Here is a 17,538-nt window from a genome sequence, read left to right as displayed (position 1 = left end):
AAGTAAAGTGACTGATGCAAAATGTATGATTATCATGTTTGTATAAATGTTCAGTAGTCCAGATTACAGTGGAAAAATCAAACTCTAGTAGAATGACATTTCTATGTCTCAAAGAATTAGCAGTTCTGCATTCATCCTTACATGTTCTACCATTTTGTTAATGCAGGAAACCCTAAATAAGGAAGCAAGGCTTTAGCCAATCTCAGAGTCCCTGACTAACCGGGAAATACATGCAACCTCCCTCTTTCATTTTGGTATTTCAGGACCTCAGTCTGACCTATCACCTTTAGCCTCTTTAATTTATAAGCATTCATTCTGATAACACCAGTTAAATTTCATCCCTGATGATAGGTAGCATTTATTAAGCAATTACTGTATGCCAAATGGAATGCTAAATGTTTCATGTAAATTATTTCACTTAAACTTTGAATGAATCTATGATCTTGGAGGACTCAGTCATCCCCGTTTTATAAGGAAAGGCCCAAGAGAGGTAAATAGTCACCCAGGGTCACTGACCTAGGAATCAAACATAATTCAGTCTTAACCCAAACTCAAGCTCTTAAGCCCTACCGTAGTAACTATACAATTAGCTTCAGTCTTTGTGTTCTCAGGTTATTCACAATGAACAACAGTAGATAGACCTACACAAGTTTTAACTATTTTTCTCCCTGGCCAGTATTTTTGGATTCACAAACATACACCTCTCCCCAACATTGTCATCCCCTCAAGCGATACCCCTCCCCCACCCAATGCCTAGTTTAACCTCACAATGGAAAGTTTTACATAAAATCTGCTGCTCCCTTTACCAATAATTCCCCTGCCTTACAGAATGTTCTCTCCTCCTGCCTTACAGAATGTTCTCTCCCCCTGCCTTGCAGAATGTTCTCTCCCTGGCCACAGAAAGAAGGGATCTGTTTGATTTTAATCACCCTCCTTACAATCCCAGCTTAAGGGGATACAGGTAAAAACAAGAAAAGGAGTCAGCTGAAAAGACAAAGTTCTTGGCTCCAAATTAAAAACAATTCTGAACACTCCATATCTGAAAAACGTGCACATGATCCCTGGGAGGGCTTGGAAAAGAGCTGCCCTCTTACACTAATACATCAACTGTCAGTCTCTTTACACTAGAGGTTTAAAGACACACGCTGTTCTCGTTATGGAAGACGTGTTCTTCAGGGTACATCTGTAGCAACTTACCACTACTTCAAAATCAGTTGCAAATTTCATCTAGGTTTGGAATTCAACATTTATGTATTTCTTAGGCATATAAAATGATCTTAAATGAGAGGATATGTATAAAAACCAGTGAAAAGTTAAAAGTCTGTCTTTTTTTTTTTTTTTTTTTTTTTAAGAAATAGAGTACTAGAGGGGAGAGGCAGAGAAAGGGAGAGAGAGAGAATCCCAAGCAGACTTCATGCTCAGCATGGAGCCTGACACCGGACTCAATCTCACAACCTTTAGACCATGACCTTAGCAGAAATCAAATCAGAGGCTCAACTGCCTAAGCCACCGACACCCCTAAAAGCCTCTTATAAATACAAGTATTGTTGTTATTGGAAGAACATTAGCTATGTAATACAAGTCAATCTCTTATACAGTATACACCCAGAGAAATGGGTTATGCCTTTATTTTTTTAATGTTCTGTTTAAGATTTTTATCGCTTCTTGGCCTTTTGGCTAAGATCAAGTGTAAAAAAAAGTAAGATCAAGTGTAGTACCTGTTCTTATCAATATATTTAAGATTTTTTTTCTATTTAAGATTTCTTTTAATATTTCAAGTTTTTATTTAAATTTTAGTTAGTTAACATATAGAGTAAAATTGGTTTCAGGAGTAGAGGGTTTTTTTTATTTAAATTCAATTTAGTTAACATATACTATATTCTTAGTTTTCAAGGTAGAATTTAGTGATTCATCAGTTTCATATAACACCCAGTACTCCTTACATCATGTGCCCTCCTTAATATCCATCACCCAGTTACACCATCCCACTACCTCCCCTCCAGCAACCCTCAATGTGTTCTCTATAGTTGAGACTATCCTATGGTTTGCTTCCCTCCTTAACTTTCAGTAAATCTGACTTTAAATGAAATGCATTATTTTCATATATTTGTTTTATCCTCTCAGTGTTGACATATTTTAAATTAATGAGTGAATCCATAAGGTACTGAAATGAAGCAGTGTGGTGTCCTCCAAATACAGTCACCAGTTATCTGTAATGCAACTGACTAGGATAAGATATGCAGAAAGTAACTCTTTACTATTACCTCTATGACCTTTTCAGCTCAGGCCACACTAATTTGAACATTTCAATTATTCAGCCAAGTCTGTGCTGAAGCTTTTCTTTCTGTTCTCTGCGGTGAAACTAGTTGTTTAAGCAAATGAAAGTATAAGTAAAATAAGAGCTCAGAGGAGAAAGTTTAAAATTTTTTATAAGTCTTGAATACATTCCCATTCAACAGAACAAGAAATGTAATAATTAAATATAGGCAATCACTTATTATCTAAACTTATATAACTTCTTAAAAAATTCTTTAGTGCTTGCCCAAAGGTTTGCAATATATATATTTGATTAGTCAATCCACCTTCAAATACCAGGAAAGTGCATCACATGGCACGTCAGATGGCATTTAAATTGCTTTTATTATATAATACATGGAAATGAAACTAAATTTGAGCTACAATTCTCTGCATTCCGGTCTATTCTCATTAATTCAGACTGACCACTCACTTTGCCTCCCTTTACTCTTTGAGTCTGGAATATAGGAAATGTTCTGTCTTGATTTGAGTGAGAGTTACACAGGTGAATACATGTGTAAAAATTAATTGTGTCCTTTATTATATATATGTTACACATCAATTTTTTAGAACGTGATACACAGCATAAGTCACCATCAATGTTCTCCCCACAGGCAGTACCACATTACAGAAAATATGGATGGAGCATATTTTGAAGGTTGTCTGGGCTCCTTGTGTCAACACTCAGAGCTCAAGAGTCTGAAGTCTCTGCTGATCAGTTATCATCACTCCAGTCCTAGAATGCCTTTGTTGTTCCAGCCAACCCACTTATAGATATTGTCTACTGTTCAAAAAAAGCCAGACTCAGACCAAGAAAGAGGTATCTTGCCAATGAAACAATAACTTACAGCCCACGTGGCAGCTGGGGGATGGTAGTGGGTATTTCGTATCCTAGTCAGAAAGAATTCCATCTTAATAATGACGGGAAATCCCAGCAAACTGAGAATCATCCACATTCACTTATTCATCAAGCATTTATTCCATGCTCATTATGTGCCAGACTCTATGGAGGAATACACAGTCATTATTCCAAGGAGATCATTATATTTGGGAATAAACAAACAATTACAATGTACCAACCCAATAAGTGTGAGAGAGGGAATTGCAAGTTCTTTCAGTTGCTTAACTAAAAAATCTAGGAATCCTGTGAAGGGGTACAAAGAGTTGTTTAGTACTGACAGAAATATTCTATATTTCTGTATTTAATGGTAGTTTCACAGATGTAAACATCTGTCTACCCTCATCTAGCTGAACACTTTAAATCAATGAAGTTTATTAATAAGTTGATTAAAGTTTAAGTTAATTAGTCCTTTCTCTCATCCCAAGCTTATATGTGTGATCCACCCAACATCTAAAAGCAAGCCCATTCCATCCACTCTTGCCCATCACTACCACTTTTGTCCCTACCACCACCACATGTGGCCTGATGACCATGGTAGCCTCCTGACTAGTCTTCTAATTCTGTTCTTCTGACATAAAACCCATTCTCCACATCTGTTTTATAATGTAAATCTAGATCTTATTTCTTTGTTTGAAACTCTCAAATAGTTTCTAATCACAAATCACACATAGAATAAAACTCAAATTCCTTACCAAGACCTCCAAGATGCTACATCAGGAACTTTAAACCCTTTTGGTCTGAGGACCAAAAGTTACATTCCTAAAGATTAATGAGAAACATCAAAAGCTGAGATAGAGCTACTGACATTTATCATATTACAAATTAAATATGAGATATTTTTATGTCTCTTTTAAAATAACTGTTAATGGTTGCTCTAGAATTTATATTATATTCAAAAAATATTATACCACTTCACATGGCATGCAAGGAAAATTCCTCTCTCCTTTTTGCTATTGTTTCATACATTTTACTCCTCTATGTTTTCCATAAATAAACACATTACAACTTGATTTAGACAATAAGTTATCTTTCAGAGCAATGTAAATGAAGAAAAAGAACTTGATACTTATGTTCACTAATGCCATTTCTTTTTTTTAAGATTTATTTATTTATTTATGAGAACGAGAGAGAGAGAGAGAGAGAGAGAGAGAGAGGTAGAGACACAGGAGGAGGGAGAAGCAGACTCCATGCCGGAAGCCCGATGTGGGACTCCATCCTGGGACTCCAGGATCGCGCCCTGGGCCAAAGGCAGGCCCTAAACCGCTGAGCCACCCACGGATCCCCACTAATGCCATTTCTAGTGCTTTTCATTTCTTCACAGAGAGCCGTTTTTATCTGGAATCAGATTCTTCTGCTTAAGGAACTTCCAGTAACATTTTTTATAAACAGATTCACAGGTAATGAATTCTCTCAGGCTTTATTTGTCTGAAAAAGTCCTTAATTCTTTTTTATTTTTGAATGATAATGTCTGCTGGGTATAGAATTCTGGGATGACATTTGTTTTCAGTGCTTTAGATATAATTTCATTGTCTTCTGCCCTATGGAATTCTGATAAGGAGTCTCTTTTAATTTTTATCTTTGTTTCACTTTATGTAATGTATCTTTTTATTCTTATACTACATTTAAGATTTTCTCTTCATCTTTGGTTTTCAGAAACTTGAGTACAATGTGTCTACATTTTCTACATTTTCGTTTTTTGATTGATTTTGTTTTGTATTCCTACTTGGTGTTCCCTAAGTTTCTTAGATCTATAATTTGGTATCCTTTGTTAATTTTAGAAAATTCTCAGCCATATATTTCTAGTATCTTCAATTTCATTGATTCTTTTCTTTTCTTTTTTTTTTTTTTTTTAAGATTTTGTTTATTTATCCGTAGAGACACAGAGAGAGAGGCAGAAACACAGGCAGAGGGAGAAGCAGGCCCCCTACAGGAAGCCTGACGTGGGACTTGATTCCGGGTCTCCAGGATCACACCCCAGGCTGCAGGCGGCACTAAACCTCAGTGCCACCGGGCTGCCCCATTGATTCTTTTCTAAACTCTATTGATTCTACTGATAAACTTATCAAAGGCATTCTCTGTTTTTCATCTGCAGCATTTCCATGTGATTGTTTCTTATAGTTTCCATTTCTCTTGGGAAGTTCATCATATGATATTGTACATTGTCTATTTTTTTCTACTGGAAACTTTATTTTTTTTTTACAGATTTTATTTATTCATGAGAGACACAGAGAGAGAGGCAGAAACACAGACAGAGGGAGAAGCAGGCTCCATGCAGGGAGCCTGATGTGGGACTTGATCCTGGGACTCCAGGATCACACCCTGAGTCGAAGGCAGAGGCCCAGCCACTGAGCCACCCAGGCATCCCTCTACATATTAATCATATTAATGTTAAATCCCTTTAGATAGTTTCAACTGAAGGACCTGGTTTAGGCTTCATGCCTTTCCCACAGAGGTGGTTGTTCCCCTCTTCCAGGCATGCACAACAAAGGAGCTTTGCCCTGGACTCTAATTCTGCCTCCAGTCTTTCTCATGAGTACCCACTGAGGTCTATGAAAAAGACCCTGTGAGTAGATGTCAAGTCTTCATTAAGAGGCTCCCAGGCTTTTTATACTTCCATATTAGCCATCCCTAGCCTTTATCCCATTTATTAAAAATTTTATCTACCATTTCTCTTATCAGCTTGTATGGTTCATATACCACCTCTCATTGGAGGCACCTGTCTTTATTCAGATTTCAGATAATTTCATTGTCCCAAATCCTCACACATTTGAGGGATTCAAGAAAAATTGTGTGTAGCCTCTGGAAAACTTTCATAGGTTCATGAGATAATGAAGTGAAAAATACAAATAACCCTAAGTATTATTATAAAAATCACTTTAATGTGGCAGACTCTCTGAATGGCTTTGGGCATTCTGCGTAGTCTTTGAGGCTTGATATCCTCCATGGTGCAATCTCACCCACCTTTCTGACATTATCACCAAACACAATCACAGTGCAGTGTAGTTTCTGCACTACAGCCAGTCATGCTGGTTTTTTCATTCTGCCTGCACATCAAGCTCTCTGATGATCTAGATGTTTGGCCTTCACTATTTACCCCATATAAAATGATGTCCTTTGCATCTTTGAAGGACTGACTGCTTGTTATTGTCCAAATTTCACCCTGAAAGTATCTCCTCAAAGAGATTTTCCATGATCACCTCAGTCTAAAGAACCTTTATACACATATCCACTTTAAGACATTTTATATCATATAACACTATTTTCTTCTTTCAAAAATTATTTGGATTCTCCATATTTTTAATTTGCTAATTTTATATCTTTCTCCAAAATGTTGGTGTGTTTGCTACAATATCTAGAGTAACTAGAACAGTCTCTGTTGTATAGTAGTAACTCTTCAAAATGTATGTGAATAAAATGTCTTAGATTATTTTATTGACCAAGCAGTATCATCATTATCAAGCTAATTCTGTCTTTTAAAATTATTAAAAACAGGAAACAACTCCCAAGGGGTTGTTTCACTGGCCAGGTATAGTTAGTATATAGTTGGAAATGTTCTTTGAACTGAGTTGGTTTTTAATCTAGGCCCAGTTGAACTCACTTCAGAGACAGGCTTAGCCACCAGAGACATGGAAGCATGGCTGAGAATCTAAAATATGATTTCAACACATGATAAAGTGAGGCTGTTTCAACAGCGTGGGAGGTGCTATTCCCTAAACAGCCAACACTGGTTTTTCTATATCACACTACCTGGCAAATCATTGTTTTCTTTTCAATAATCTTTGGCTTACCATCCTTAGGCAATGTGAAAAACTAAAAGGGAAACTTTGAGCCAGGAGGCTGGTGGAAATCCCCTGGTTTGAAACTGTGCTCTAACTGGATCCCCAAAATGATATTTTAACAAATAAGGTGTCAGGAGTGAATGTAGACTCCAGAACTGGGAAAAAAAAACATGATTAGGTGTCTGATTAATCTCATGATGCTTTTTCCCCTTATGGAAGACTATGGAAAATTAAAAAAGAAAAAGAAAAAGAAGAAGAAGGAGCACAGCTCTTCTTAAATGTGATTTTTGTCAAGAAATTAAAGGCTGATAATTTGGGGTTTGTTTTTCACAAATTGAATGGAAGCTTTAGAAATAAACTCATACTCAACTCTCCTAATGTAATTGATCACTTTTTCCTCATCTGTCTGATTTCAAATGTATGTTACCAAGTGGCTGAGTCTTTCTTTTAAGGTGTTGATTAGGGCACATAAAGAAGGGTGATTAAAAAGAAAAAAACAAAAGAAGTGATCCATGCCTGCCTTCACTGGTGTAAAAAGTCTTCAGCTTAAGTCCTAGAGAAAGGACATAATATGTTAGGGAATGAATATGGGGCCAAAATCTAACTAATTCTTTCTTATTTATTTATTTATTTATTCATTCATTCATTCATTCATTCATTCATTCATTCATTTATTTCATGCATGCATGCATATTAAGTAATCCAATATACTTAACATTGAGACAAGTGCTGTGCTAAGTGATCAATGGTGAGCAAGACAGAGTTTCTTCCTAATAGGCTTCAGAATGTAGGAAGAAAATGAGGATATAATTATATATGCAGGATACTATACAATGTAAAATGGAATATGCTATGAGGAAAATTAATAATTGGACATATAAGATTATAACTCAGAAGAGAGGGGCACCTGGATGGCTCAGCGGTTGAGCCTCTCTGCCTTTGGCTCAGGTCATGATCCCAGGGTTCTGGGATCAAGTTCTGCATTGGGCTTCCCCCAGAGATCCTGCTTCTCACTCTACCTATGATTCTGCCTCCCTCGCTGTGTCTCTCATGACTAAATAAATAAAATCTTTAAAAAAAAACTCGGAGGAGAGATCAATAGTGGAGATGAAAATTGGTGGGAATCAACATACAGGTGTTTTCTTAAGGCTGTGACGAACAGACTGCTGACCTAAGGTGACAGAATAAGTACAAGACACAAGGAACGAAAGAACACTATGATTTATAGTGCGGTTCAGAGGTGAAGAAGCCAGCAAATAGGGTTAATTTAAAAACATAGGAGAATAATCAGGAAAGGGCCATACCACAGAAACCAAGACAGAGGGTTCAAGGAATGGATATTAATGTTAAACAGTATGGAAAGGTCCAACAAAATGAATACCTAAAATGGGTGTTGAATGAGACAATGTGGAGGTCACTAGTGACCTAAATAAGATCACTTTTTTTGGTGCAATAGAAGCAGAAACCAAATCAAAGCAAGTTGAAGAATAATGGCAATTATCTGGGCCAAGTTGAACTGAACACACATCTAATTCACTTCCTTTCAAAACTTTAGTAAGGCAACAACAGGGTTGTTTTTCTTGTTGTTTTTAAAATATGCAAGCCTAGAAGGATGGAGAGAACTGGAGAAAAGATAACAGCAACACAATTTGGAAGCTTGAAAGCGAGAGATGAGTGGCAACTGGCTTAGCAGATGCAGGAAAATTGAATTCCAAGCTACTCATGAGAAAATCTGAGCACAAACCAACTGACACGGCAGAGTCCTCAACAAACACAGGAATTAGCAATAGCTAGTGACTTTAGAACTAAAGGATTTGGGAAGTTTACTAAAACAAAAAGGACTGGGTCAAAGTTCGAAAAGCAAATGCCTAGATTCTCTCCATTTTACCTTGTTGAGTAACTATCCTTCTGCTCTACTGTAGAAGTCTAGAGGATTTTTCTGTATAGAAAATAAAACAGAAGTTCTCTGGATTAGTTGAGAAAACCAGTGCTTCATGAACACAAGGCAGATTAAATGACCATATGCATATTCAGGGGCACCTGGCTGACTCAATCAGTTAAGCATCAGACTCATGACTCTGGGTCAGGTCATGATCTCATGGGTGTAAGACTGAGCCCAGTCACACTCACTCTCTCTCTCTCTCTCTCTCTCTCTCTCTGTTTCTTTCTCTCTCTCAAATAAATAAATAAATAACCAAATAACCATATGCATATTCAATGCTGAATGAAGAGATTCCCTATCTTTCTTTTCTTTCTTGGCTCCAAGATCACAGGGATCCAGAACCTACTCCTTGAGACTCTTCCCAAGGGAACCTGATCAAGTCAAGGGAAAGAAGACCTAAAGATACTTACATTGAAGATTCATGCAAAAATAACCCACCAGGATGCCCTGAAGTACAGCTCAAAGTTGACAAGTGTAGCCACGCTTTCAGGGTATCCAGTTGGTCAGTGTCCCCAACTCTCAATCATAAGCATATGGTCAAGATATATGGAAGACAGAGACCATTAAAATATATAGGGGAAAAAAGCAACTTAAAGGAAATGGACACTACACAGAAAGTAAACTTCAAAAAATTACCATTTTTAATACCCTCGAAATGATAAAAATAAAATGTGTGTATATATATATATATGAACATATATATGCATTCATAACAAAACAAAATGCTCTTAAAAATTAAATACATGTTAATAAAAATTTAAATATCATGCAGAATTGGAAGACATAATTAAGGGAATCTCTCAGAAAAAAATAGCAAAAATATATATACAGGGGAAAAACAGAAGAGGAAAAAACAAGAAAACTAAGAAAAAATCCAGGAAGTCCAACTTCGAAGAAACAGGAGTGCCATAGATGAAAGAAAGGAGTAGAAGTCTTCAACAAAATAACTCAAGATTTCCTGAAGGACATTAGTAATTAAATTGAAAGGCTCACTGAATGCCAATATTAAAAGATTAAATAAACACATCACTGGGGATAAAGAATCTATGCATTTTCATAAAGAACAGGAAAAAATAATAGGTAAGAAACAAAGCATTAGAAATCAGAATGTCTTTGAACTTCTCAAAGTAGCACCGGAAGCAAGAAAAATTGTTTTCAACCTAGAATTCTGCACTCAGTTAAGCTAGGAGTCAAGAATGAGAATAGGAAGGTCACAATTAAATATGCACATCCTCCAAGAAAGGTACCTTCTGTATAAGCCTTCTTCGAAAGCTACCAAAGGATAAGTTCCATCAAAATTGAGAAAATAAACTAAGAGAGGACTCAATCACAGGAGAGAGACTAAGGAAAGAATCCTGGGATGTCAGGGATGGGAGATTCCAGGGTGACAGCCAAGCACCAAACAAAGAAATCTGTGAGTACAGATTTGTTCAGTGTGACTATGGAAACAGAAATCCTAAGGCTGCCATTACCAAGATACCCACTGCCAGTTTATCCTGAATGAAAGATGGAATGCCCCAGATTCTTAACTGCACTCGGCCAGTGTAAGCAATGTTCTGACGAGTTCCTGCTCCCCTCTGCCCTTGACACATGGATCAGCTGAGGACTTTTCACCATACAAAATAATTCTGCTTTGACATACTCCTTGAAGGGAGGTCATGGTTCACTTAAAAGCAGAATATACAGAGCAGCCCAAATCTGTTGACCATATTTCTACTGATACTAGAATCTGTGCCAATGCTCCAATGTGGGGAGCCCTGCTTTCCTGGCTCTCTGCTAACCTTGTTCACTTATTTTACAGAAGAGACTCTTATAAATTTTTAAGAAAATTAAAGCCAGGCTATGACCCAGAAATGCTATTGGGCCTCTCTTTCCTGAGCCCTTCCTCTAATAATGACAACATTGCCCTTTGCTCAAACAGCAAAGCTTATGTTTGCTTCGGAGTTTTTCAAAACCAAACAACAGGTTACTACACATAAGTGTGATAAATATAAAAGACAATAAGTGGAAAATTAACACAAAAGTCATTATATGCTTACTTTGGGAGCAGGGACCGGGAGAGAGGGGCCAGATTGAGGAAGGTCACATAAGAATATGCTAAGATATGAAAGGTATAGCATTCTACTTCTCAAGTTAGAAAATGGGTATATGGGTGTTTATGGTTTTTTTTTATTCTTTAAACTGTATGCATACACTTTATATACCTTTCCACATATGCAATGTACATTTGAAAGTTTCAAAAATATTTTATCATGAAAAAAAACGAGAGGAAAATTGAGAACTGGAGCTATTACAGTTTGCTTATGAAAGGAAACCAAAAAAATGAGGTAAGAGCTAGCAGAGAAGGTAGAGACAAGCAAAGATTTTATTCTAGTGAGAGATTTGAAAGTATGTTTTCATGATTAAGTTTTTATCTAATAGATATTTTGGTGATGTCGGAAATAACAGGAGCACCAGAGAGGCAAAGACCATTTGTAAACTTCTTGTCTATTGCTCCATAACATAAACCCCTAACCACAGCCATTTGTTCCATTATATGTAATTTACTTGAAAATATTTTAACAGATTTTGTAATATACAGGTGTAAGAGTATAAGTTAAATCTAATCTAGAATCTAAAGTCAGGTAGATTAAATCTGAAGAATACTAATCAGGTTAGTTAACACTTGAAAAACCCTAATAGAAGTCCATAACTGAAGAGTTCTACAGCAAGCATGTGAAGTGTTTCTATGAAAAGTTACACCAAGGTTACATCAATCAGCCTAACAGATGTTAAAAGTAAATTTTTCATTGGTGAAGTGAATGGTATTCAAGATATGTAGTAGATTTCAAATGCTACAGAGGAGCTTTCACCCTTACAAAGGCAGGGTATAAGAATCCGGTAAGCCCAGGGGCCTGACAATGCTACCATAAGAAGAGCATTCATATATTTATACATACATCGTGTACGTAAGATATCATGGCTGTTTCTGCTACCTGATACAATGAGGTCAGTTAATCCTAACCATCAGGGCACACCATATTTGTCTTGGAGTGACTCTTTTACTGAGGATGTTGGCCAGAGAACCTAAAAAAGAAACAGCAACAGGCTTGTTTGTAAACGTTCACACATGGGGCAGAAATTGGTTTGAGCCGTGCTCTCAATAATGCCATACCACCTGATAGAAAAATGTATAAGTAAGTGAAGAGGTATCCACTTCCCACTCAGCTCTTATTGTCAAAGGTCACCAACATTTACTGAATGGTCTTGATAAATGTCAACGAATACGTTAAGTTCATTTGTGATACTTATGCAGCCTACTCGCTGGATAAACCACACTCAGATGCAACTTTCTTTTTGGATTAAGACCTTTCTTTTACTGCCTCTTGCTTAAAATGTCCTGTCTTCTCTTGTACACTAAGCCCACTCATCTTAATACATTATAATTATATAAGTAATTAGATAATCCATACTGTAACAATTCCTGACAACTCAACTGTCTGCTCCTAAGTAGCAGAAACTTTATTGCTCAGTTTTCTTAACTGCAATAACATAATAACAAGAATCATCTCTATCTTTCACTCTTGTACTAACCATGTGCCAGGCACTGCTCTATATGTTTAATGGGTTAACTCCTATAATCTTCACAGTAGCTCTAAATGGCAGGTACCATCAACATCCACATTTTACAGAAGAGGAAACTAAGTTACAGAACAGTTAAGTAAGTTGTTTAAAGTCACTTGGCTGTCATTCAAACCAAGCCAATTGGGGACTGGAACTCAAACACTTAACCACTATTGTGAGACTTCTAACCTGCAGAACTGTAAGATAATAAATTTGTGCTGTTTTAATTCATGAATTTTTGTCATTTTTTTGTTATATCAGCAATAGAAAACTAATACAACTTATATTCCCTCCACACCCATTCAAACCACAGGCACAATTCTTTGCATATACATATTTGCTAAATTTATTACAATTACCAAAAAGGATTTAAGATGTAGAAATCATAAAAATATAGTTATCATATGGAAAAATTACATAAATGTGAACTTCAAAGAGGGAAGGACACAAATCACAGAGACCAGAGAGCTCGATTCTAGACCTCATTTCATCTAGAAGTGCCTGCATGACCTGTTTCTAATTTCTTTGGGCCACAGATCCTATGTCGAAGAATAACGGAGTTGGACCAAGTCATCTTGGACTTTTTTCAGGTATTAGAATGTCCCTCTAAATGTATTTTCTATTTATTTGGATCAAATAATAATGTGTCCAATATTTCTTTGAGGTAGTCAAAATATATCATCAAGAGCAGGGCTTATAATCAGATTCATGATGGAATGCACAAGGAAATACTCAAAGCTGACCTTAAAGGACCACTACCTAATATAAACCCAAGGTTTCCTCCCTCTACTTTAACTGATCCTGCTCAGTGGCTTGCCATTCATCACAGAAACTGATCACACAAACCACAAGGTCGTTGATCATATTTCTTGAGTCTATGCATTTGTATAACCTCATTGTCTCTATAGAGTGCGCAGAATAAGAATTTCTGACAACATCTCTTTCTCTGCTGAAAAATAATAGACGTTTGTATAATACCAATGATACTGGTCTTCTGATGGCCAGCTTAGTGGTTTATAGTTTCCAATAGAATATGCTTTTATGTATTGTCTTTCAAACAGTACTGTTACTGTAAAATATAATGGGAGAGTGTGCTGGGGAGCAGGAAGGGGACAGAGAAGGGATAAGACAGAGGAAATAGAGGTTACAGTTGAGGGGGCTGGGAGATGCTTGAAGCTATTTGGCCTGGTGTCCACAATTGACAAAACCATTTAAATTTTTGTGGGTTTTGCAGCTCCAGCTAGAATTCACTCGAGATAATGAAAAAAATCTATGAAAATTAGATTCAGAGAACTGAGCAAAACAATCATTATGTGCAGAAGACTGGAGTTCTCAGGACCAAACTCTGTTGCAAATGTTTGTGCAGACAATGTAGTTGGAGCACGGTGTACCTTCTGCACAGCCATGGAGAGTAGTCAGTGATGAGCAAAACATCCAGACAAGGAAATCCCTGCAAAGTCACATGAAATTCTTTCCTTAGCAGTGAGATTATATCTAGTTTGAATTGTAGAAAACACGGCCAAGACATTTTTCTTGCTTTGAGTATCTTAGCCTAATGAGGGGATAAGGATATGGGAGGAGAGGAAAACTTTATTAGAGACACAAACATTGTCAGGTGACCAGGCAGAAAAGAGACACAAGATATGTTAACAGAGATTTCTGGGAATGGATCCTTTGAGTATCAAATGAAGCCAAAGTATAGGGCAGGAAGAAAAAGGAAAGAATGACCAAGAAGAAGGGAGAGAACAAAAAGTGATCGAAATTTTGGAGAAAGAGAATAGAAGATACTAACGAGAAAATACAAGAGAGGAAAGGAAATAGGAAACACAGAAGATGGAGGCTTCCTTCTGTCCTTCCAAGGGTAGGGTGGAGATTAGCACATTCCAAACCTGTCTTTAGAGTCTAACCCATCATTGCCTCCACTTTCTTTTCTTAGTTTTTCCTAGGCCACAGGGAAGGGGTGGGGGTGAGGAAGAGAAGCTGACAGAAGAGACCTTCACTCCCATGTTAAGAGGGATACACAACTTGATCTTCTATCCCACCAAGACAGCAAAAAAATGAGGTTTACAACAAAAGGTACTGTTATAAGACAGCACGCAACGGGTCCCCTGAAAGGAAATCAGGGTGCTCTCAGAAAAGGCAAAAGAGAGTCAATGGAAAAAGGCAAAATATATTGACAACAGAAATGATTTTTTGAGTCAGTCCTATCTTACACTGAACTCTAGCCACTCACAAGTTAGTGAGAGAGAACTGATAAGCAAGGATCCTAAAATAAATATTCAAAGGTCTGTTAAAAATGATTTTTTAAAAAAATTTCCCCTGGTTTCATCTCACAGATCAAGACTATTAATAAAAGCTCAACACATTTTTCTTATGCTATATGTTCCTACAATAAATTCCTAGATTAACTGAACTCTTCTTAAAATTCCCATTAAAAACATAAAAACACTGATTTTTCATCCCTTGAAATTAGCTATACTTTTAGTCTTTTTTGTAGCTTTTATATTTATGTTTTCCTGTGTTTTATACTATGCCTACTTTTTAAGAATTAGATATCCTAAATTTTTTCACGCAGAAACAGAGTGATGCTTTTTGCTTTTGGCTCATGACATTAATTTTTTAATCTGAAAAAATTTCTTTCAACACTTTTTCTGCATGATAATGTTATTTAGATATCCCAAAATCTGTCATATTATATTGTTTTACATCTAAAATTATACACAAATGCACTTACAAATGACTACATGACATATATATATATATATATATATATACTGACAGATATATATTCAATACTTACCTTATAGATAAATTTTGCCAGACTCTATGTGAAGTAGATGATTATCAAGATGATTGTCTTATAACTTCAGGATAATTGTATACTTATAAGGACTGATGTCTAGAAATGTTAAATGAAAAAAAAAGATGCACAATATACACAGTTTGACCTTATTAAATAAAAAAAAACATAATTGTAGATGTGTACATTAGTCAGGAGCTGATTGGTTTTGCTGTGGTAACTAATTAACCCTGAAATCCTAGTAATTAAATACAACAAAGGTATGTTTTTCTCATAGTACATGAATCACACAGATGTGCAGGGAGAGCTCTAATCTCCACAATCATTGGAGACCCAGGCTGACAGAGGTTCCACCATTTTGAGTCTGCACTATTTGGAACACGGGGTCTTCTTAATCCTTGCAAGAAAGGAAGAAAGCATAGAGAACACATACTACTATTTTATCCATCAGCCCAGCTGACATATGTCACTTCTGCTTACAACATAAGCCTAAGCTATTCATATGGCCTATCTGAGCTACAAAGGGACTGAAAATGGGAAGAGCACATGGGTATCAGTTAGCAGTAAGTGTTTCTGACACATTATCCAAAATGCGACTAAGAAATTTCAGAAGGAAAAACAATATTTAATGGGTATCTCTGAGAAGGGAAGTCAGATTAGGGAAAGAATGGACACAAATTCCACATTTTATATGATACACTTCCAAAATGTTTGTATTTTTTAAAATTTATTTTTAATGACTGAAAGAAATCTAAAACCGCAGCTTCTGGAAGAACCACTTATTCTTGCCAGTCTTGTACCTCTCCTCGAACTTGACCTTGGCCTCTTGTCAGGCCTTGTGTTTAAGAGCAGAGTCTCTGAAGACATCCTTGTTGACGACAGTTTTGTCCAAAGGGATATCCACAGAGTACCTTGTGGACATGAGGTGATTGTAGTTATAAACTTTCACAAAAGACTTGATCTTTGACCTCTTGGCGATTTTCTTCTTGCCCATGGTAGCTGTCACTTTTCGGGGATAGCGGTCAATTCCGGCCACCAGAGTATGGCTGTAGGGATGGTCTGAGGTGCCATCATGGATGTTCTTTACGATGACAGCTTTGCGTCCGGAGTAGCGTCCAGCCAGGACCAGCACCACCTTCCCGGGTTTCATGAACTTGCCCATCTTGACACCAGCCACTCGAGCCTACAGCCAAAATGTTTGTATTTTAAAGATAAAAAGCTAGATTCACATTGGCTATTAAATAAAATATTTTAGACACTGTTAACGAGTTATTTTATGATAATCCAGTTCAAATGAAACTGGTAAATAAGTGGTTAAAAGACAATATACAAGGAGTTTCCATCAATGGCTCAGCTTCAAGAATGGGTCTAGTTTTCAGGGATCCGCCAGGGTGCTCTATGATTTAGTGGCTGTTGTTTGATCAATGGCTGAAATGATAGAGTGGAGAGCTTGCTGATTAAGTTCATGGATAAAGCTATGTTAACTAAAACTTTGAGAGCCGTGATTAAGATCCAAACTAACCTGTCAGAAGTGAGCTATGGCCAAGTGTGAGGTGTGAGTGTACTTGGGAAGAATGGATCTCTGAAAACAGCAAGGGTCAGACAAAAGTACTTTAGTGCCTCTGGATTCAGTGTAAATCACATGCCAGATGAATGTCTGGAATAAGTGGGGTTACCCCAAGAAGTGTGGCACTACTACAGCATTTCAAATGTTAAGAGAAGACAAGATTGAAAAGACAGGAACATTCAGGGCTTGCTGTATTCTAGATCATTCATTATGAAAGAATATATATTTGCTGAATATGATGGACTATGTCTGTCCATGTACTATGGAGGCAAATAAGGCAGTCATTAATCATGGTCCTCAGGGAGTTTGGAGACTAGCTAATTTCTTTACATTCTTCTCGTTCTTGGTACCTAGCTTGATTGTTCTCTTAAGGTGCTGTTTTTCAAAGTGTGGCCCAGGACCCAGCAGCAACAGACTCTCCTGGGAGCTGATAGGAAATGAAGACTCTGAAGCCCAATTTAAGGCCCACTGAATGAAAATCTGCTTTTCAAACAAGGTTTTCCCACATGGTACATATGAACATTCAAACCTGGGAACAAAGGATCTAAGCTCTATCTACCTACCCTATGAAGGAGAAGAACTCCTCACTTGCTCTGTCTTCTCATCTTTGATGTTGTCTAAAATGAACAGACTAGAGAACAGAGAGGTAGA

The 17,538-nt window shown here is 36.9% G+C and overlaps 1 protein-coding gene across 1 annotated transcript; it reads right to left on the bottom strand.

Annotated features, from left to right (window-relative positions):
* Window positions 1–16,046: 16,046 nt before the first annotated feature.
* On the bottom strand, window positions 16,047–16,482 carry LOC129522123 (60S ribosomal protein L27-like). Its single transcript, XM_055344279.1, has one exon. The coding sequence runs from the start codon at window positions 16,480–16,482 to the stop codon at window positions 16,150–16,152; it is 333 nt and encodes a 110-aa protein (XP_055200254.1). The 3' UTR covers window positions 16,047–16,149.
* Window positions 16,483–17,538: the final 1,056 nt, after the last annotated feature.

The sequence above is a fragment of the Nyctereutes procyonoides genome, unplaced genomic scaffold (genome assembly GCF_905146905.1).
Source record: "Nyctereutes procyonoides isolate TBG_1078 unplaced genomic scaffold, NYPRO_anot_genome, whole genome shotgun sequence".
In the NCBI taxonomy this organism is placed as follows: Eukaryota; Metazoa; Chordata; class Mammalia; order Carnivora; family Canidae; genus Nyctereutes; species Nyctereutes procyonoides.
The sequence above is the reverse complement of the archived record's forward strand: the minus strand, read 5'-3'. Positions and strand labels throughout refer to the sequence as shown.